Here is a 21,017-nt window from a genome sequence, read left to right as displayed (position 1 = left end):
GTGGTGTAAACTAACCAGCAACAGTAGGTGAGCAACTGAGTGTTTCTGTCATTGGAGTTTGGTGGCATTTAATGACCTCCTATCAGAAATGTCTGATGGTAAGTAAATGAATGAAAATGTTGTAAATACAGTGGCCTCAGCAGGATGTTGGTCCTTTAGTTTCCAGTTCTCCAGTTGTTTCTACTGCAGATCCAACAGTGAATGTGGATCAGAACCTCAAACAGCTCCTCTTTGAAAAAAGACCACAGAAAAACCTGATGTATTCCTGACTGAGTGGAAATGATTTAGCCAGTGAGACCGTTTTAGTTTAAATATCAGGAATATAAAAAAATGCTTTCAGAAACTTGCCTGAAAATTGGGGCAGGATCTGACTAACACCTGCTTTTAAATGACCTATAAAATTAGATCAGTCAGTCTGTTGATAAACAGGTGGCCTGTAGAAAATACAAGGATATATAATATATAGTGTAATGATTTTTGGGCCATATCACCCAGTTGCGATTCCTGGGGTGTGTCGGGAACCTCTCTGATCCTACAGTTTTGAAAAGTGGTTGCTGTGATGATGCAGCCTACCTGTAGCACAGGTGATGTGGTGTTTCATACAGCTTATCTGTGGGTCTTAAAGCTGTTATGTAAATATGTATCAGATTTGCTTAGAACAGGACTGAAGCATTTAATCAGTCTCTAGTTGTAACACTAAAAACAGTTATCCGTGTTCTGCTTCTTATCAATGATTCATCAGCTTCTTGGATTGTTTCCTGTCCTGTTGAGGAAAAATGTTGTTCTGACGTTTTTACCAGAGCTCAGTCTGACTGTTGAATGTCCGTTCTCTATAATGTGACTTACAGTATTTGTTTACTTTGTGATGTATGTATAAAGATAGGTTTGTACTGACACAAATGTACCTCTCCGGGTATTGGTTTGCTCTTTAGTGGCCCTGAGGCACATTTGAATCCTTCTGCTTTCTAAAGCTTTTATGAAATTTATATTTGCAAGGCTTCCCAGGTCTACATTCACTCATGTCTGAGATGGTTTGAAGGTTCCCTTAATGTTGATGTTAGCTCCAGCGGAAGATGGAGGGGAGAAGACTGAGGCTACAGGAAGAGGCTAACAGGTACAGTGAGCTTCTCCATCAGAACAATAAATTGGGTTAAAACGATCTTTGTTTTAGTCATTTGAGAGCTGTGCACGCCGCTCTGCACTCGTGCCTGATCCTCAGTGTAGTGCTAAATCACTGCACCTACAGCTTGTCTTTTGGGTGACTGCAGTGAGTGTTTTACATAGATTAAACTCTGTAGTAATGTTCAGCTTATCTTTTATATTTTCCCTTCACAGCTCTGAGTTCCTTCCCTGATTTGGTTCATTGGGCGTGACGGCAAACCTGTATTAGTAACTTTTAGGCCGTTATTTATAGAGGTTATTGAGCAACTTAGTGTTGTTGAAATGTATGAGTAACCTACTGCATAATAAACCAGAGATGGCATGTTTGGTGGGGGGGGGGGGTTACTTTTACAAAGTTACACTCAATACGGGCTCTGCTTCAGGTTAGCAAGTACCAGCAAGTATACGGGTTCAGTAACTCTGTGTGTGTGTGTGTGTGTGTGTGTGCGCGCGCACGTGTGTGTCTCTGCGTGTCTCTGTGCGTGTGTGTCTCTGTGCGTGTGTCTGTGTGTGTGTGTGTTTCCAGGAGGTTTGCAGCGTCTGGGGCAATGACTCCAGAGGAGCAAGAGCAGCGTCTTCTCTACACCAATGTTCTGGAATATGAACAAGACCATGTAAGTTTAAATGTTCTTTAAAAGGTTCTAAAAAGATGAAGTTGGCAGAGCTCACAGTTCCCAGCAGACTTGCTTCTACAACAATCAGGTACACTTGGCAGTAAACGAGAAGCCAGACATTGACCTACCCCGCTGCAGTGTTGGAAAAATGTTTACATATTTATATATACATAAAGGAAGTAAGGAAATTACCCATAGACATAAGTACCTGAGTCCTAAAATGGCACCATGTTGTAGTTGAGGTGTAATCCCAGAGAGCGTTAGCCATACGCTTTCAGACGTAAGCTTAAAGTAACCTTCAGTATCAGAAGCAGCTCCCTGCGTGTTCTTTAACAGCAGGTTCTCAAATGTCAGCTTTGTGTTGGTTCATGAGTCACTTTGTATCTTTGTTTATGATGCATTTTGATTTGGTCTTTAGGATTGGCCCAAACAGTGGAAAGCCAACATGAAGAGGAACCCTGATGTCACATTAGTGTCAGATTTAGTCTCCTACCTGCTCAGGTAACTTTTTTTGTTTGTAGTGAATTATTTGCTGCACTGGTAGCACGGAGACGACATGGTTAGCACTGTAGCCTCACAGTAAGAAGGTCCTGGGTTTGTGGCCGGGGCCTTTCTGTGTGGAGTTTGTATGTTCTCTCAGGTTCTCAGGTTTCCTCCCACAGTCCAAAGACCTGCGGTTAGTGGGGTTAGTTTAACTGATGATTCTGAATGACTCGTATGTGTGAATGTGAGTGTGTGTGGTTGTCTGTCTGTGTTAGGTCTGTGACAGGCAGGCAGATGCTGTTACATCCTCTGCACGGTTTGTGAAGGACCTTGTAGGTGTTTCAGGACCACAGTCAGGGAGCTAACAGTGTCTTTGGCCCTGAAAATCCTTTCTCACAGAAAGGAAACCACACAGTGAGTTAAAACTAAAACAAATCTCCACAACTAAGAAGGAAATTAGCATAAAGACAAACTGAACACACACAGAGCAGAAAGAACTTAATACAGCAACCAGACACACTGAGCTGAATGAGGTCCTTCATTTTGAACTACAGTGAATAAAGTGTTCAGCTACTGCCAGTTCTAAACAGTAAAATTGATCATATTAATTGATGTACAGCACAGTTACAGAATATATCAGCAGACATACTGTTTATGCATCATTTCAGATAACGATACTACAGAACTAGCCAGTCCTGATCCTGCAGGAACCTCGCTTCACTGAGAGCAAATCCTGTAGCTTCTGGAAGAAGTAGGATGTGCAAGAGCTCATGTGCATGGACATATGGCTGGGCAATATATCGAGTTTTTAAAAAATATCAAATACTTTTGGTCTATATCACCCAGCCCTACATGGACACACAGTTCAGTTACAAAGCAAACAAAGTTTGAGTGTTCAGAAAGCACAAACCCAGTTCTGGTAGCTTACTTGAAGTGCATGAGTTGTAGAGTGCAGTGTGAAGAAAGCTGCACGCCTTTGCTAAAGAAATACTTTAATGCAGCATCAGCAGTGATATTGTCTAATCTTGAATCTATAGGTTAAAATAAACTGTGGTCTGCCCAGCTCTAATCCAGTTAGATGAGAGAACACAACAATATAGTGTATCTGACTGATGGGTGAGCCCGGAGGCATGAACAAAGATATCCAGTCATTTAATGATCTGAATCCAGCTGTAGTGCTGCTGGATTCTTGAGGCATATTCTGTTATCAAATCCAGTCTGACAGTTTGTTCTTAATACAAATGCCTCGATACAGTTAACTGTAATTTCCCCATTGTGGGATCAATAAAGTATCATCATCATTTCTGCTCAGATTTACTCAGACACACTTCATAGGAAGAATCATCTCTGAGGGGCTTTTCTGTGCTGCAGGTTCTGCAGTGAGCCAGCAGTTAGACTGAGGAGGATTGGTTGGTTTAGGCGGTGCTGGTTTGGATGGTGCTGGTTTAGGCGGTGCTGGTTTGGATGGTGCTGGTATAGAGAGGTCTGTCTTGACTCTTTGAAAGCAGCTTTTCCTTTAAACTGTTGCTTGTCTGCATTATGTGTTCTGCCGTTTCACAGCCATTTTTGACATACAGGAATTTGCATAGTTGATGGACTCTGTTACGCCCTAACACCTGTACTGTGTCCTCAGCCGGTCTGACCACCCAGTTGTGAAGCTGCTGAGGAAACATCAGTACCGAATTTACAACAGGCTCTACCCCATCGTCAGTAAAGGTCTCCCTCTGAGTCCCGCCGTGCCACTGAGACCGTGTCGCAGCACTCACAACCTGCTTCATCCAGGTAAGAGCAGGTGTTAATGAGAGAGGTCGATTTGTGTCACATTTGTGTTCTGTTGGCTTTTTTTGTGGTAACCAGTTTTACCTTTTTAAATGAGGGGAAGTCTAGAAAAAAAAACTGTAAATCCACAAAATTAAGGTGTCGTTCTTTTTTTTTTCCTGGCATCATGTAATGTATCGTAGGCTGTTTACATTAGGAATGCATAGATTTAATATTTAGATCCAATATCTGTCCAGTCCTGACTTAGAAAGCTAGATGAGGTCAGGTTGGAGACACTGGCATGGTAAGACGGGAAGTATTAGGTGAACACCCGTGGCGGCGGCTCAGTAACTCAAAAACTGTTCAGCCTACACTTAACAAACTTCATGGGTAGCTAGCTTATGACCCAAACAAGGTTGGGATTGTATATGGGGTCACTGGGGTCAGCTCAAGGTTAATACAGTTTTGGTCCTGTTGTCTCTTGATGTTTGTAAAATAATCCATTAAATGTGTGGGATTTTTGTGTTTTTGTTTACTTGTTGTTGTTGCCTTACACACAGAATGATTCCCGGTCCCTTAGCTTGTTAATTTAGCACTGCTATCAGAGCTCCATCGGCAGCATGTAGGGGTTCTAGATGTTGGCCTGAGTGAAGAAAGTTATTTGGTGACATGAGCATTATTAGCTGTGCTCTGAATCATACAGAGACTCAGAGGAAGCCTGTCCGGACAGCATCTGGTACCTTTGGTGTAAAGAGCTTCAGCACAGACTCCTCGCTGTCTCCCTCACGCTCCCACAACCTCATCCCTAAATATGATGACAAGGAGGTGGAGGAGCCCAGCGAGCAGGTGACTGTGGACCGGGAGAACTCGTTTGAGGACCTGGAGCAGTTCTTGACCCAGGTGGACTGGGTTCCTCCCCACAGCAGCACAGATGAACCCGGTTCAGATGCAGACTTGGTTTGCAATTCTTCTATGGAGCCGGAGCAGGACGAGAGCCACGTCCAGGAGCTGGAGAAGAGGGCACTCAAAGAGCACCTGAAGGCCATCGTCAAGGACATTCATATTGCAATTGGTGAGTGCAGTTGTTTGCATGTGTTGATGTATTCTTTAAACAACTTGCCGTGCGCTCACATTCATTGTTGGAAATTAAATAATACAGCTGTGTGTTGTTTCAGATCAGCTTCTGTCTTTGTGCTTGCTGTCCTTTGAGTGTCTGAACACAGCCAGCTTTAAGGACCTGTGTCTCGCCAGCATAGAGGAAGCCTTCTTCACACCCCTGTGGAGCGCTCTAGTGACTCTTTTCAGGTAGTGCACCTGAAGTCCTTAGAGTTCTGTGGTGGGAGGACACCACCAACTGTTTGGATAACTGAGGTTATAATTCACTGTGGCCAAATTTCATTCAAAATGACCAATTCTTCAATTTTATTTATATAGCACCAAATCACAACAGTCGCCTCAAGGTGCTTTATATTGTAGGTAAAGACCCTACGACCCAAACGACCCCCTATGAGCAGCACTTGGTGACAGTGGGAAGGAAAAACTCCCTTTAACAGGAAGAAACCTCCAGCAGAACCAGGCTCAGGGAGGGGGGGTCATCTGCTGAGGGGGGAGAGACAGGAGAAAAGACAGATGTCACTAAATAATTAGTCTAACATAATATAAATGCAGATATGAATGCACAAATTTAAGGCTTCATAAGGTCGGTTATTTTCCAGGATTCCTGCAGATGTAGGTATTAAATGTGCAGAATTTTTAAGGAAAAGCCAATCAGATTAATAAATATTTAATAAATAATGTTGCCATTCCTTTACCATCCATATTTATTAAAGATGCAGTGTGGGACACAATATAGGCTGCGCTGACTAGTGTTGCTGACTGTTTTCAGTCACATCTTTAGATTCATGTTTGTCATGTAAGTGTTGTAGTAACGATTTCACTGTTAAAATTTATTTTTTACTCAGTTTCCTTTGAAATACTGAAATCAGTATAATTGTATCACTGGACAGCGAGTGCAGTGTGTGAAACAGCAGTGCTGTTAAAAGCCTTGAAGGAGTCATAATGCTGTTACTGAGTCAGCGTAGAGGTCGAGGTCTCTGACCAGCATGTGGCAGTGCTGCTCTGATTTTCCTTTGGATTCTCAGAACCATCAATTCAAGCCTATCAAAGGACCTGTGATGTGTACTTAAACTTCCTCTTATGTTGTTGTGGTAAATATTTTTATTTATGTGTCCTGCCATTAAGTTCCTGCATTTCCTTCACTTGACCTTTGGATTTGCTGGAGTTCACCATAAATTCTGATGAGAGATCGTGACACTGAAGTGAACTTTAGATTGTTAAAAAATATAATGTGTTTAACAATATAAACGCAGGCTTGTGAAAATATACAAGGGCCAGTAAATGCTTCGATCTTGTTTTCTTCACATTTGAAGTTTATGCTGCCACGCCTTTTTCTTCTTTGTCCAGCCTTTGGGAAGCAAGCGAAATTCAACCTTTTTGCTCTTTTTTTTAATCTTTATTTATTTTTTTTAAATTATAACCTGTGTTCCTCTTATTAAAAAACACCTGTTCGTGTTCAGTGAATGTCCTTCTCCAGAAGGATAAAGCAGGGTGTGTTTTAGGCACATGCTGCAGTATGAGTGTCCCTCGGTTTCTTGGTCGGATCCACCCTTTGCTGATGTGTGGTGGCATCACGGTGGCTGTGTTAATCTTTTATATACAGTTGATGGAGGATGCTGCCACAGTTCACACATACAAGCTTCAGGATGTTTAAGGATGGAGGAGTATTTTAAGAATTTTATTGAATATTGAATTTGAGTGTAAAAGTAAGAAGCAGCTGCTACACGTCTGCTCATTTGTCTGTCATTTTAGGAAGGTGTACATAGAAAGGGAGCAGGCCTATGAGGCAAGTGTGAAGCTGTACGGTGACATTTCACCTGGAGATATCGGCATCCCCTTGAAACTGTTTCCCAAAGATCCTGCTTCCCCGCAAGGCTCTTACCCCTACGAGTCTGCGGTCCAGGAGCTCACACTTCTCATTCATGACCGCTGTCCACAGAGGAAGCTGGAATGCATTGGTGAGTCAGGTTGTGTTGTTTTTATTCTCCTTCACACAAAGGCAGGCTTTTGGGATGGAAAGCTTCTCTTTAAGAGAGGATTAATTCCAGTTGAAAGAATAAATACACCCTCCTGGCAGAAACCCATGGCCTCAGGCTTGGTGCTGACTTTCATTCTAACCTCTTCAAACTAATTTTTATTGTAGTATTTGTGGGTATTGATATATAAAGGCATCAAATTTGAATTTGCTTTCTTGGATTTGTTTCCATCGTGTTTGATTTGACGGACAGATGACCTGTCCAGAGTGTAACCCCACCTCTCGCCTACTGACGGCTGAGATAAGCTTAGCATCCCCTTGAGCCTGAATTAGATAAGCAGTTATTACGGATGGATGGTTATAGTGAGTCAGAGGGTAGGGCGGGTGGCATATCAAGTATTGCCAGAAGTATTCGCTCACCATCCAGATCACTGAGTTCAGGTGTTCCAGTCACTTCCACAGGTGTATAAACCAAGCACCTGCAGCGTGGAGACTGCTTCTACAAACATCAGTGAAAGAATGGGTCGCTCTCAGGAGCTCAGTGAATCCGTGGCCTGACCTCAGCCTGATAGAACACCTTTGGGATGGATTAGAGCGGAGACTGTGAGCCAGGCCTTCTCTCCAATATCAGTGTCTGACCTCACAGATGTGCTTCTGTGAGAATGGTCAGAAATTCCCATAAACACTCCGAAACCTGTGGAAAGACTTCCCAGAAGAGCTGAAGCTGTTATAGCTGCAAAGGGTGGGCCCACATCATATTAAAGCCTCTGGATTAAGAATGGATGTTACTCAGAATCATGTGTGAGTGAAGGCAGGCGAGTGAATACTGATGGCAGTTTGGTGTTTTTAAATGAGAGAAAATTCTTCAGCACCTTGAAGTTGAACTTTAATGTTGGACCTGCACGCGTCTCAAGATTCAACAGAAGTTTGATTATTATGAGCTCATTGTTTCTGCAAACCTACCAGACTCCACTGACAGTCACACAGTGGTCAAATAAAGCAGCAGCATGAGTAGCTTCCAAGTTTTTAAATTAGTTATTTTAAAACATCAGAATAAAATGTGCATGAAGTCACTAAGTTTTTGAATTTTAAATGAAAGCTGTGCAGTTTTTCTTTGCATTTTAATTTGATCAGTCTGTTTTAATTATAATTCTGAGACCTCACACAAGAAATATCATCATTGAGCCTTATGAATGCAGGGCTCTAGTATAAAGTGTGAGGACAGCCAACAGTTAAGCACACTTCAGAGTGAAGAAGGCAAAAGTACATTTTCCAGTCCAGCTGTAAACAGTTCTGAGCCTGATGGTCTTCGGTGTGACTCTAACCCAGCATTTATACATTTGTCTTAAACCCAGAAAATCTCACTTTTTCATTAAATGTGTTTCAGAGTAGATCTAAAATGATTTTGTTGCTTAATCGTTGCTGAAAATTGATCCAAAGCAGTCAGCCTTGTAAGTTAGAGGTAATCAGGAGACCTTTGACCTTTGAGCCCCAGATTCCTGACAGTCGGGCTGTTCTCACAGCAGCTCAGCAGGTGAAATGGGATGGCTGTGCTCCATTAGAAACAGAACATTGGTCCTCTGCCTGTTCCACTTCTCACGTAGTCTGGAGCTTTGCTTTGGTCGTCGTCCTGCTGTAGGGGAACTGGTCTACAGCGTATATGTGCAGGAAAATGGAGCGGTGTCCTTTCCTGTTCAAGATCTCATGTACAAACTTCTGTCATCCTCACCACCAAAACTCCTGAGACCTTCACACTTGCCCCACTAAACTGGTCAGATGCCATCAAGCACTTACTCAGACTGATCTTTCTGATCCAGACAGCTGACTTCAAACAAGATTCGTCTGTAACACTTCCAACATCCTCGTTTAGTGCCCGGCTTCTCTCTGCAGCCGACTCTTCCTTTCATTAACTCTGCATCAGAGCATGTTTCTCTGGCCCCTATCTCTGATTAGTGGGTCCATTAATAAGAAGTTATGTTTTACATTATTTCTGATCAGTGTGTTTTTGAGCACTGCTGTAGGATTGTTAGAGTAGTATTTGGTGTCATCACCTCCCCTCAGTAGTACTGCTTAAGTAGGAGTTTACAGCCTGTATTGTAAATGTGGTCCATGGATGGGGCTCCAGATGAGTTTTGTTTCTCATGTTGTGTCGCAGTGAGAACGTTACGCCTGATCTGTGCCTGTGCTGAGGATTACAGGAGTCTCCATGAAGTGGACTCCACTCCCAGAACAGCTGCCATGTGAGTAAATGATCAGCTCCAGTAAGCGCCCTGAGGAAATGTTTCTCCTTGTACACAGAAATCCCACATGTGAACTGAAAAACATTATTAGTACTGTATTGTTCTTTTAGTTGTTCCTTTGAAATGTAATGAGGTGTACTTTAAAGTCCTTTCCTCGTTTCCTTACTCCTTCTGATGGGAAGATCCACTAAGAAGTTCCCAAACATTATTTAAGGGGTCCCTGCCTTGATAGCTACCCTGTCAGGTCTCATCACTGCTCATTTAGGTCTGGCACAGCAGGGGCTGTCTTGGGTCTGTTGCCCCCCATAGTGTGCCTCTTCCTGACCAGGCCCAAAAGTGGGTCGTCCTGGCTGAGCTTGGAACAAACCCAGGGTCCCAGGAAAGAGGTTTGGAAAAGTGAAGGAAAGAAAAGAGTTTTGTGGAGTCCACAGTGACGCCCAGAGTGTCAGACAAAGGCTCAGTAGGCTGTAGCATCCATAATGCAACAAGATTGGACTTAATGACTGCAGAGTTCTGTGGATTTCTTATTGTGCCTTCATATTATCCCTGAACTGCATTGATGGGCTTGTAATCAGCATTAGTTTGGACTTCATCTGTAACTGGCAGCATTATTATTATTATGATGATGATGAACACACAGACTGAGGCTTCCAGTGAACACGAGTAAACAGACGTCTGGATTTCTTTTCCTGACTGGGTGGGGCTCTCAGTCCTAGAATAAGCATTTATGGGGCTGTTAGAAGAACCACACTTAAGTTGAGCTTAGACATTTTTATATTAGGACTTGAAACAGTTGACCCGAAATCTAGGGAATATGTTATTAGCTTTTAAAGGGGTTTATGCGCAGTTAATGCTGGTTTAATATCAAGCAGGGAAAAAAGCATGTTCCTCCTGCAGAGAGTTATCGGATACATTTTTTTTTTTTTATACTCATCCCAGAGTTGTTGAACGGCTGAGGCGGCGTGTCCGCTCCATATCTGTCTCTTTGCATTGGAGCGTGTTTGAAGTGATAAGAGATGGCAGTAGAGGAGTTGATGGGGCACAGCACTTCTCAAAGCTTTTGATCCACAAAAGTTGTGACATTGAGGGATTGCGATGTGTACCCGCATGACGCTAAAATAAACAACTTGGTAGCAAATGTCTCTCAAAGAAATGCAAACCTAATCACGCTGTGATATTTGTTTTGTTACCTGGAAACATGAATCACACTGCGTCCTACCACAGAAGGCATTCGAATCCACGAGGATTTTAGGTTTTACAGAGCAGTCATTCTGGCATCTTTGTTGCCATTGTTTTAGTAAAATGAGTTAAGCTTGGCAGGATAAACACAGATCTCCAGGATGGATTGGACGTGGTTGCCTCCAGACTGCCGGTGTGTTTTTCTTTCCTGATTGCAGTGCAGGTCCATATGTGACCGCGTTTCTTGGTCCCTTTTAAATACAGGTTGCCTTTCTGCATGTCACTGTGACTCAGTGTGTTTAATCCAAGGCCTGACTCACAGAGGAAGGGTTTTCTAATTTTATTTTTCAAAATCTAATCAAGATGTTTAGTTGACAGAGGAGCTGTGTGTATGTTAATATGTTAGCATATTTATCTCTACCAGAACAACCAGTATATTGTGTATATTGAGTGTCAGTGAAGCACACTATTTATTATTCGCTGCATGTTTCCATATCAATTGTTCTGCTGCAGCCTTTTGGTGCCTGAGTGGTCCCACAGCTTTGAGAACTGTGTGCTATGATTTCACTGATTGTGCAGTAGTTGAAAAAAAATGGACTTCATGGTGAGTCTTAATTAGGTCGCTCAGTCTGTTTTTACGGTGTATTTGTAAAATGGCTCACCGTGCCCTCCGTCTGCACACAGTGGAATCGATAATCAGGCTCAGCAGAATAAAAGCAGAACCAGCGTCTGCATGAAGCTCTACTTTAAAATCAAACCTAGAGCTAACTCACTGATTCATTTCAAATGGTGCAGAGCTGCAAACATGGACTTGCGTGTGCACGTTAGCACGCATCTAGACACGTATACCAGACACCAACATGCAGTGTTAGGCAAAAAAAATGAATCTGACAGTGACTGATGGGTCAAAATGAGCATCATCGGCAGGCTGAGGTCCTCCTGACTCTCTGATTCTCCTCTGGATTCAGAGCTTTTTTTTGCTTCCACTTAAAACACCTCAGAAAATTCTGCATTACTGCACTGGAATTTTTTTTTGCTTGTAATGTAAAGCTTTAGCACACACACACTTTATTGAACTAGTTGCCCTCTGTTTATTGTTTGAGAAGCATCTTCATTATATCAGTTCTTTGTCCTTGACCTGCTGAGAGCTCATTTGTTTCCTCGTGCTTTTGTCTGCTTCCTTTTTTCCCCTCTCCTATTGTGCTGCTTGATCGGTGACCATTTTTATATCCAGTTATAATTAGGAAAGTTTTCCTGTTCCTGCTTCTTCTTTTTTTTTTTAACTTGCTTTATCCTCCACTAAAGTGCAGTGCAAAACCATAATGAGTCCTAATCTTCTGAGATCAGTATTTATGCATGTGGCCGGTCTGCATTGTGTCCTTGGAATGCAGAGACACCAGTTTCCGTGTGAGGGATCAATGTGTATGTTTACAGGAGTGAACTCTGGAGATTAGAGCTCAGGGTTTGCGATTGTGTGAGTATGTGAGGTCCTGCTCCCAGTGGTTACATGAGCTCATCCACACCTTCCAGAACCCTCGGGAGGAGCGTATCCAGTTGCATGTGCGCCAGGTCAGTGGAGGGCCAGCAACCTGCCTTCTCACGCAAACTAGCAAGCAAGCAGTTAGGCCTGCGTGTGAGTCCCGATAAACAAATGGTCACTGTCTGCACACAGGGAAAATGCTATCAAGCTGTCATCATCTCCCAGGCTGCAATTTGTCCTCCCAGCAGATCTCGGGAAGACAGAAGAGGGAAGGGGGAGGGAAAAAAGCTTTATCATTTCCATCCCTGAGCAGGCATCTCGTTAAGAGCTACATTTGATTTAGTTTCCTTTGAGTCCCCTGGAGAGTACATGCTGTCATCCTCTGTGAATGCCACTCTTTTTCCCTTCATCTTTATTTATTTGCTTTTGTTTTTCCTTTTACTTGAGCTCACAGCCTCCTCCTTTCTTTCCTCTGGCAGTGGTGCGGATGACCTGTTGCCCATCCTGTCCTACGTGGCTCTGCGGTGTCGGTGTCCTCAGCTGGTGTCTGAATGTGCTGCTTTGGAGGAGTTCATTCATGAAGGGTGAGTCATCGTCATGGAAAGTGATGGTCTCCTCTGCAGATAAACTTGGAGTTTAAGTTTAACATAAATAAATATGAACTTATTATCAATGTTAATATTGCCTTCCTCAGCTCTCGGTTGCCTCCTGCAGCCTGTGGAGAGATTTTTATGTGAAGGACTCGGGACAGAGCCAAAGGCTGTGATGCGTTTGTTTCCTTCTAATTGCCTCGCCTCAGTCCCCTCTTCCCTCCACAGTGAACAAAACTAGCTAAAGATAGCTTAGAGTCAACTAATTGTTGATGCCAATAAACAACCAACATTTTCTGATGTTGATGGGTGCAGAGCACAGGCTCCTGATGCAGTTAAGTCAGTGTAAATAAGTGCCTGTTGGCTTGAGTTGCCATACGTCTTTGGTAAAATACCATGTGAGCTTACACACCACACCCCAAACATTGCCTCAAAGCTCCAAAAATGGTGGCTTGTAAAAGCCGGTTGGTTAGCTTGGATTGGCCAAGGAATGTCAGGATATTTGGGATTTGGCTTTTATTCTCTATAAAAGTGCAAATATAGTCCCTGTTTGTGTTTAGGTCATTCGGGGGATTGGGGAGAGACGCTTTCTCACAGAGATCAGTTGAAGTAAAAGCTTCAAAAAAGTGCATTAAGATGGCCACGAATGCACCTGTGATTTTCATCTCAAAGGAAAGGAGTAACTCTTACTAAACGTTGTAAATAAGGAGTTCACTGGTAAAGATCAGATATTTTATGAGTCATTGAAGCAGAAATCGTGCTAACTCCAAAGGTTTTTTCTTTTTGGGGGGGGGTATTTCATTAAGAATTTGCAGATAAGAGCTGAGTGATAAGCATCTTATCGCTTTCCTCTCTGCCCCCTCTCGTGTCTCGATCCTCTTAGCCCAACTCTGGAGTCGGAGTTGAATCCAGGTCTCCTCTGCACCTCGTCTGCTGTCCCTGAAAAACTTCCTGAGCCAACACTTGATCTTGTCATGGTTCAGTCCTCCATCCATGACTCCCATTTCCTTATCCTGCCCACCATGTACTGTGTACCACCATGTACTGTGTACCACCATGTACTGTGAACAGCTGTAACAGTGGGGAGGAACGGGGTCATGGTTGAACTGAACCTCAGACCGTTGATATAAAATACATCATTTAAAACATTTTATTAACTAACATCCACTTCTGTTTCAGTTATCTGATAGGAGAGGAGGGCTACTGCCTCACCTCCATGCAGAGTGCTTTGGCCTATGTTGAGTCTCTGCACACCGGAGTAGCTCAGCTCACTGCAGGCAAGCTCATATGACAAAGGTAAGGGAATGTCCAAACTTAACGTGAATTACTTGAAGACGATGTAACGAGCTGCTGTTTGAAGGTCATTTGTAACGTTAAAAAGCCCCTCATTATGGCACCGTGTAGGTCAGCACAAGCGAGCAGCCTGTGCCTCAGCTAAAACAGTGATGTAGCATAAACATCTGTCCTGCATGCTCTGTGTAACCAGAGTACAAGAGTCTACCTGAGGAGTTTACTGTGAAGCAGGGTTAATGGGTTAGTGAGGTAACTGTGGGGGTAACTGTAACAGCTCAGTTCGCACCGCAGTACAGAAGCCAGAGTTCGGTGACCTTTGTTTCATTTGTATACATGAAAGTTATTTCTGGATCAAATGATGATTTATTAAAACAAACAAACTACTGAGAACTTATTTATTCCACACAAACGAAAAACTTTCAGTAAACATAAAAGACACACGTGACCAGAAAATGAATGAAACATGAGTAAAAAAAATATCTGATCAACTGTTCAGTGTCTGCTACCTGCAACACAACAGTCCTCAGAAAGCTGACACAGCAACCCTCTAATGATGAGAACAAATCAGAATCTACAGATCACCTTAATATCACCTCAGGCTCATTTACTCCCAATACTGTGGCAGTGGCTGATTATCAGGCCTGTGACCCTCCCCTTTACAGACAGCTGACAGGAGCCGGCCAATCGGCAACAGCTGGTTATCAGCGAACATCACGGCAGCTAATGTTAGGTTGAATGTCCTAAAAATCACACTTTCCCCTCAAAATTTTATCTTTAATTTCGCTGACGGAACCCTCCCAAAGGTATTAATAAAGTTTAATTAATCTATAAGCAGTTTGATTACATCCTCACATCATATGACAGCTAATTAGCTAAGTGTCCGAGTTGTCCACAACGTTCGAGCCACCTCAAAGTTTCAGCAGCTCGGGCTAACAGTGGCTAGCAGCGGCTAACAACAGCACTTACTAAAACAGCAGCGGTTACCAACAGAGAAGTCCTGGAAGTCCTCAACAACTCACCTCAGTGTTGTTGTCATCAGACAGAAGTGAGCTTCTCTCACTCAGCGACTCGTTTTGGGCTTTTCCAGCCTCCTCTGCAGTAAATACAGCTGTAGAGCTAACCCATGAACATGCCTCTCTTTACCTGGCTAAATCACCATCGTGTGCCAAACACATCACCTGGTCAGCAGCAAGTAAAAGTAGCTCCATTTGTGCTAAATCTTCATCAGAGGCTGACGTGTGTCTGGCTGTCAGGTGTATTTGAGCATGTCTCGTTGTGTGCATTAGGGAACATAAATGCACAGTGTGGCTTTATACTCGTATTATCACAGACAGTATGTGGCACATCCAGACTGTTGAGACACATTTTACTGATATAACCAGAGAAGCACAGCTGTAAAGTTTCAGCAGTGCAAACTGCTGGTTTCACTGATGCTCGAATCTGCATACATTCAGATGTTGGTGCAAAAAATGTTTGCTGCCAAGTCTTGTTTTTACACTGCTGCAATGGCAGCTACTTAAACACGGATTATAAAATTGTTCAGTTTAGGGCTGCAACTATCCATTATTTTAGTAATACATTATTCCATCGACTACTCGAGTAATCAGATAAGAAATACTTTTTTGTATTAATTTATCTGCATATTTTAGCTTCCGTACTGCAGTTTTTCTCTGTGTGAAACAAACAATCGCTACTGCTAATGCTCGCTAGCAAACTGGTTATAGCGATCCGTTCTGGGAGCTGAAGTAGAGAAAAAAAATAACAGCTGAACTTCTCAGCACAGCGAGCACAACACACGAACACGCAGAGCGGTGGAGGCGTGGAAAAACGTGTCAGCGATGATCCACTCAGTGTTAAAGGGAATCCGTCTCAGGGATGGAGAACTTTTTAGAATCTGAGGGTTTTTTTCTAACTCCTGATCAACACTCCAGTCCAGTAGGTGGCGGTAATGCAGCTCTAAGCTGGTTTGCCCACTGCCATTACACCCGCAAGCAGAAGATGGCAACGAACTTTAATGCTGCTAATTCAGGTGAAAGTTACTCTAAGTTACTCGAGGAATCGTTGGAGCCCTAATTCAGTTACATTTTAGGTTATTTATCACTAAGAATACCCACACAGTCAGTGAAATTAATCCTTGATCTGACCAGAAACTAAAGTGCCTTGAGTGTTAGGCTGTGGTGCAGAGTCAGTGCTGAAGGTACGGCGTAACCTTTACTGTTGAAGTGCATGCAGCTGTTACATTAGAAATAAAGAGCAGCACAGAGCGCGCTCTGAGCTATAAAATATCACAAGATTAACAATTTGTGTAAATTTCCTCTTATTTGCAGCTGCATTACTTTCTTATATTCTTCATATAATTGTCTGATAATCCCTGATGGGGTAGGTAACACTAAGTTGATCCACTTCTGTGCAGAAGAGTCAAACGACACAACAGTTCCCGCCTTTTGTGTGAACAGAGACCGAAACAGTGAATAACCAGCGTGATCTCTGACTGGGGTTTTAGGTTTTGTCAAACCAGTAATGAACTCGAATGCAAGCTTAGCTAAGTTACAGCTAGTACTGTGGAACGCCACGGCTAGCAATTCACCTCTTTATCCTCCCGCACAACATAAAGCAGGATGATGTTGTCGTACCCTCGGCCTCTGAGGTTTTACCTTTCCGGTCTGTGGACACCCAAACCACTCAGACTAGAACCCTGAAACTTGGCACGTGTTCTTGACTCTTCAACGATGTGCAACTCAAACTGGGATCTGGATAAAATCTTTACTAACCCAGGGCTGACTGAAAGTATTTGGATCAAAGTTTAGGGCAAGGCCTCCAAATTAGGGCCAAAAAAGGGTTTCTGTTATGAGATGAAGCTGTGATATTTTCATTAATCATGGCAGGATGTCCCCATCAGTGATGGGTCTTGTTTGCAAATGGTAACCTGGCCAATTTACCAGGCTGGTCAAAGCTGTGAGTTTGGATGGAGTGCCAGGTCGCTCTCATGTATCTCTGGCGGTACATGGCTCGTCCTCACTGTCCTGGCTAACCAGGGAGTCAGAGGGCTGCAGAGAGAATGTCAGAAAGAGCCCACACCCCAAGGAAACCTGAGTTAAATAGCTGAGTGTGTAACAGGATACTGGTGTTTTTCACCGTGTGCTCTCAAACTGCATCAGGCACCAAAATCTGTTTTGCAAATACAGTTAAAAAAAACATTATGCTAGAACCGTTATTTAGAGAAGCCTGCTTCAACATAATTTCCTGCCGTCAGACATGGAAAATGAGAACTGTGCCATTTTAGTTTTCATATGACAGCAAAAAGCGGCAGCATGACCCGTCTGTGCAGCTCTGTCTGAACTAGCAGACTGATGGATATTTCTCCTGAAATATGAATGCAGTTCTGCTAAAAAGATTTGTCCCACTGCTCTCTAGGAAGGTTTGAACTGTGCAGGCGCCTCTTTGTACTTTGGCCAGCATTTGTGAAAAGAGGTTGGCATTGAGATGGAGCGATGGGTGGAGTGAAGTAGACTGAGACTGATGCATTTACACAGAGGGCTGAGTGTGTCACTGAATGGCCTGTCTGGCGCCCAAGGTGATATTTCCACACTGCTACTCGGTGAGACGAGGCGTGATGACACTGCATGTTATAAAATGTGACATCCTCAACCGGAAAGCCCGAACTCCCAGTGACACAATGATTCCACTACAGCCAAATATTGAACCCTGCAGACTGCTGTGCTGCACAGAGCTGTCACTTTCCCGTCCCATTGCTGACCCGGGATCGAGCAGCTTCAACTTCCTGCTGGAGAAACAGATTTAGATTGAATGTCTGACCCTTTTCTAAGGGTGAGGCTCCGAAGACTCAGCTGTCCCAAGATGATCAAAATTCAAATTGGTATTTAAATGCTAGTTTTTAATGATACACCACAGAGATCCCAAACCTCCCATGAAATAATAATCAGACACTACATGCATTAAATTTATCAGCAGTCATTCTTACAGGACGTTTAATCTGCCAACACTGACAGTGGAGCAGGGATACGCGACCACACAGACACGGCCGTGTTAGCAAGATGCTGAAAAAGTCAAAGTCTGAAGTACCAGATTTTCCGACATGACCCTCAACATTAAGTGCAAGTCAACGGAGACCAGGAAACCTACCACAGATCACCTGAAAACATCCCAGCCTTCTGGCAACAGTCGCCTAACAAATGTGCCTGTCAGCCCCGGCTGTCACATGACCGTATCTGTGAGTGCAGACGTGTACCAGCACTGTAGGACTGCACATTTCTCTGTGCCCAGTTTAGTATGACACTTTAACAGATCCAAGTCCCACATTCTTAAACATAAACTCCTGTTATTGAAAAGTAATTAAGTGACGTGTCAGCAGCAGCAGACAGTTATTAAAAATGGGAACGTGATATTTTGATGACACAGACTGAAATGTTGGGAAGGTTTCAGAGCAGCTTAATATTGTTGCAAAAATTTAGCCTGTGGCACAAAGTGAATGTCACACCATTAACATGTATTTTAGGATACCTGAAGCTTCCTGCCTTTATTATTGAAGAGTGGAGGCAGAGCTTCACAAGTCGCTGTCATCCAGGTGCAGCGTTTCCTGTGTTATCCATCCATTTCCTGTGCTTGCAGGTGACGTCCACAAGCACAGGAAATGGATGGACTGAACGCTTGGGTCTGCTGCTTTATGCTTTCTGGCAAAAAGCAGCAGACACGCCTGCTGGTCCTCCGGTGACCCATTTAGCTTTAGGCTGTGTTTTAGACACATGCTAAACATTTGAGCAACTAGAAGTTATTAATTTTTAAATGAAGTCTCATTCGTGCATTTATTTGGATATGCCAGTTCCATTAAAAAGAGGTGCATTTTAATCGAACCCTTAAAGGAGGTCACTGGTGACCTGGTTAAATTGTTACCAGTGTTGAGCTGATCCTGGTTAATAAGAGCACTGAAGACTGCTTTTCTTTATGCTTCAGCAAAAGGCCACATGGAGCTCATGCAGTGTAAGTTTAGGGTTTGTCTTTAAATGTGTTGCCAGTAAAATATTTGTTTTCCATTGTGTTGCAGGCTGCTGCACATCCTGCCGTTCATCCCATGACCCCTACTGCAGTGCTCAAAGGCAACGGCTGAACCGACAGCTATGAAGCTCATGCAGATGCATGTTCTCCTGTACACACAGAGATGTGCTTCATATTTAACCAAGCAAAGAGAATAAGCCGGTGCCTGAGAGTCATTTCTGACCAAATCAGAGCCTGCTTTGGGACCTTTGTGGGGTTTCAGACTCTGAAGCATTTCTGTGAGACTTCTCTAAGGATTGCTGTCTTCTCTGTCCAGATTTCTTCTGCCACACCTTCAATGGATGGAGGGATCTAATGCTGTGATTAGCCAGCTCTGCAGAGGATTGAACTTCCTCTCTCTAGCTGTTTTTTTCCATCAGTTACTCAGATATTTGTGGGCTTGTCATGTCCACAGCTCAGTGCAACACAATAACACAATGCTCTCCTCCATATATAGCAACAGAGCTCACAAATTATCTGAGACAAAAGGCTGTAAGACAAAGCAAATATTCATGTATTAACATGAGTGTGCTGTAGATGTTTTCTTCATTAGAAACAACCAGAGCTGGTTAAAATGTAGCCATTCCAGCCCTCAGTGAGTTTAGCTTTGCTAACTTTTTTGTTTCCCAGTATCAGTCCTCATCACACCTGCATGTTGGTGTTTGAGCTTCCTCTGTGAGCTGATGCAAAGGGACGGAGGAGCAGCTGTTAAAATATCAGGATCGATCCACAGGAGGCCGCGTGACTGGTGATGGAATAATGCTCACTGTAAGGATTAAAGATGCCACACCTCCCCCAAAGAAACCCAGTGTGAATAAGGCTGTGCTGAGGAAAAGGCAGGGAATGTGATAAAACAATATTCAGGAAATAAACATGAAGGAGCTGTGATGGAAGAGCACTGCTGAAGTTTACTGTGTGTGTGTGTGTGTGTGTGTGTGTGTGTGTGAGGACTGTTAGCACAAAGAAATGAGCTACAGACTAAATTAAAAGTATGAATTTCTGCACTTTGGGTTTTGAGGCATTCAGAGGTGAGGCTGCTTTAGATGTTCAGACTGTAGATGGAGATTGTTGGAGGTGGAGCAGGAGCTCTGAGGAGCACTGCAGTGTTCAGGGTGGGTAGTACCAACTGTGATGGGAGCCACAGGGACCGCAGGCTCACCTGATCCTGGTTATTTCAGAGCTTCAGTGTGCAACACTTTTTTTTTTTTTTTTTTTTTTTTTTTTTTAACCTTTTGACTTCATGTTTTTTAAAGCCAGGGTTCAAACTCAGCTCCTTCATCTGCAGATACCTCAGTGGAGCTCGTGTGGGTGTGTGCTGTTAAAGGCGCCTTTTTTCTGGAAGCTGCAGAGTTGGTGCATTTTTCAGTTTCCTGCATGTTTACTAGAATCAGGATCTCTGTGGTTTCTGTTGGGTTTGTATCGACTTGCAAATTTTAAAAGAAAACAATGAATTTTGCTCAGAAATGTGGCAGGAATCTGAAAATGAATGTGAGGTGTGATTTTTGCACTGAATTCCTGAACTTTTAACAACATCCACTGCATTTTTTTATTTTTTTTATTTTTAAAGTGGAGTTGTTGGGAACCAGCAGCTCCCAGAGAGCCTCAGTGCAGGTCTGCAGCTCAACATGAGCTCCAGAGGTTTAGAAGACCAACCTGAAGCTGGCTCTCCTCCACTTACTGTTTGAATCATCTTATTCTCACTTCAGTTTACTGGTTGTTGTGTCTATTTTTATTTTATGTATCCAAAAGATGTGAATTTTTTTTAAATTTGTTACTACTGCCATCATTTTCTGATAATTGCATAAAAGGGTTTGTCTGTAATTAACAAAATGTGTTTATAAAGAGAATTAAAGCATCAATTTTATGTAAATGATTTATTGTGAGCTGCTTTTTAAAACTGTTTTATTGAACTGCTGCACTGAAAGTTTAAGAATGAAGAAATGTTGGGATCACTTCAGTGTGTTTAGTTTGTTCCTGTAGGCACTGAACTTGAAATGATCGAGATGGATTGAAGGGAGGACTTTCAGTGGTATCCAGGATGGTAGTAGCTGATACACTAACCTTGATTTTAAAACG

The 21,017-nt window shown here is 43.0% G+C and overlaps 1 protein-coding gene across 1 annotated transcript in view; it reads left to right on the top strand.

Moving 5' to 3' along the window:
- Positions 1 to 20,129, top strand: part of vps9d1 (VPS9 domain containing 1) — a 28,528-nt gene extending 8,399 nt beyond the window's left edge. Inside the window, exons 7-17 of the mRNA XM_030731667.1 lie at positions 1,062 to 1,114; positions 1,688 to 1,775; positions 2,194 to 2,276; positions 3,892 to 4,040; positions 4,720 to 5,088; positions 5,192 to 5,321; positions 6,885 to 7,090; positions 9,263 to 9,347; positions 12,486 to 12,590; positions 13,776 to 13,892; positions 18,952 to 20,129. Of these exons, the coding sequence (XP_030587527.1) occupies positions 1,062 to 1,114; positions 1,688 to 1,775; positions 2,194 to 2,276; positions 3,892 to 4,040; positions 4,720 to 5,088; positions 5,192 to 5,321; positions 6,885 to 7,090; positions 9,263 to 9,347; positions 12,486 to 12,590; positions 13,776 to 13,887 (1,380 nt within the window). The 3' untranslated portion in view covers positions 13,888 to 13,892; positions 18,952 to 20,129. The remainder of the gene's footprint in view (positions 1 to 1,061; positions 1,115 to 1,687; positions 1,776 to 2,193; positions 2,277 to 3,891; positions 4,041 to 4,719; positions 5,089 to 5,191; positions 5,322 to 6,884; positions 7,091 to 9,262; positions 9,348 to 12,485; positions 12,591 to 13,775; positions 13,893 to 18,951) is intronic.
- Positions 20,130 to 21,017: the final 888 nt, after the last annotated feature.

The sequence above is a fragment of the Archocentrus centrarchus genome, chromosome 6 (genome assembly GCF_007364275.1).
Source record: "Archocentrus centrarchus isolate MPI-CPG fArcCen1 chromosome 6, fArcCen1, whole genome shotgun sequence".
Lineage (NCBI taxonomy): Eukaryota > Metazoa > Chordata > Actinopteri > Cichliformes > Cichlidae > Archocentrus > Archocentrus centrarchus.
The sequence above is the reverse complement of the archived record's forward strand: the minus strand, read 5'-3'. Positions and strand labels throughout refer to the sequence as shown.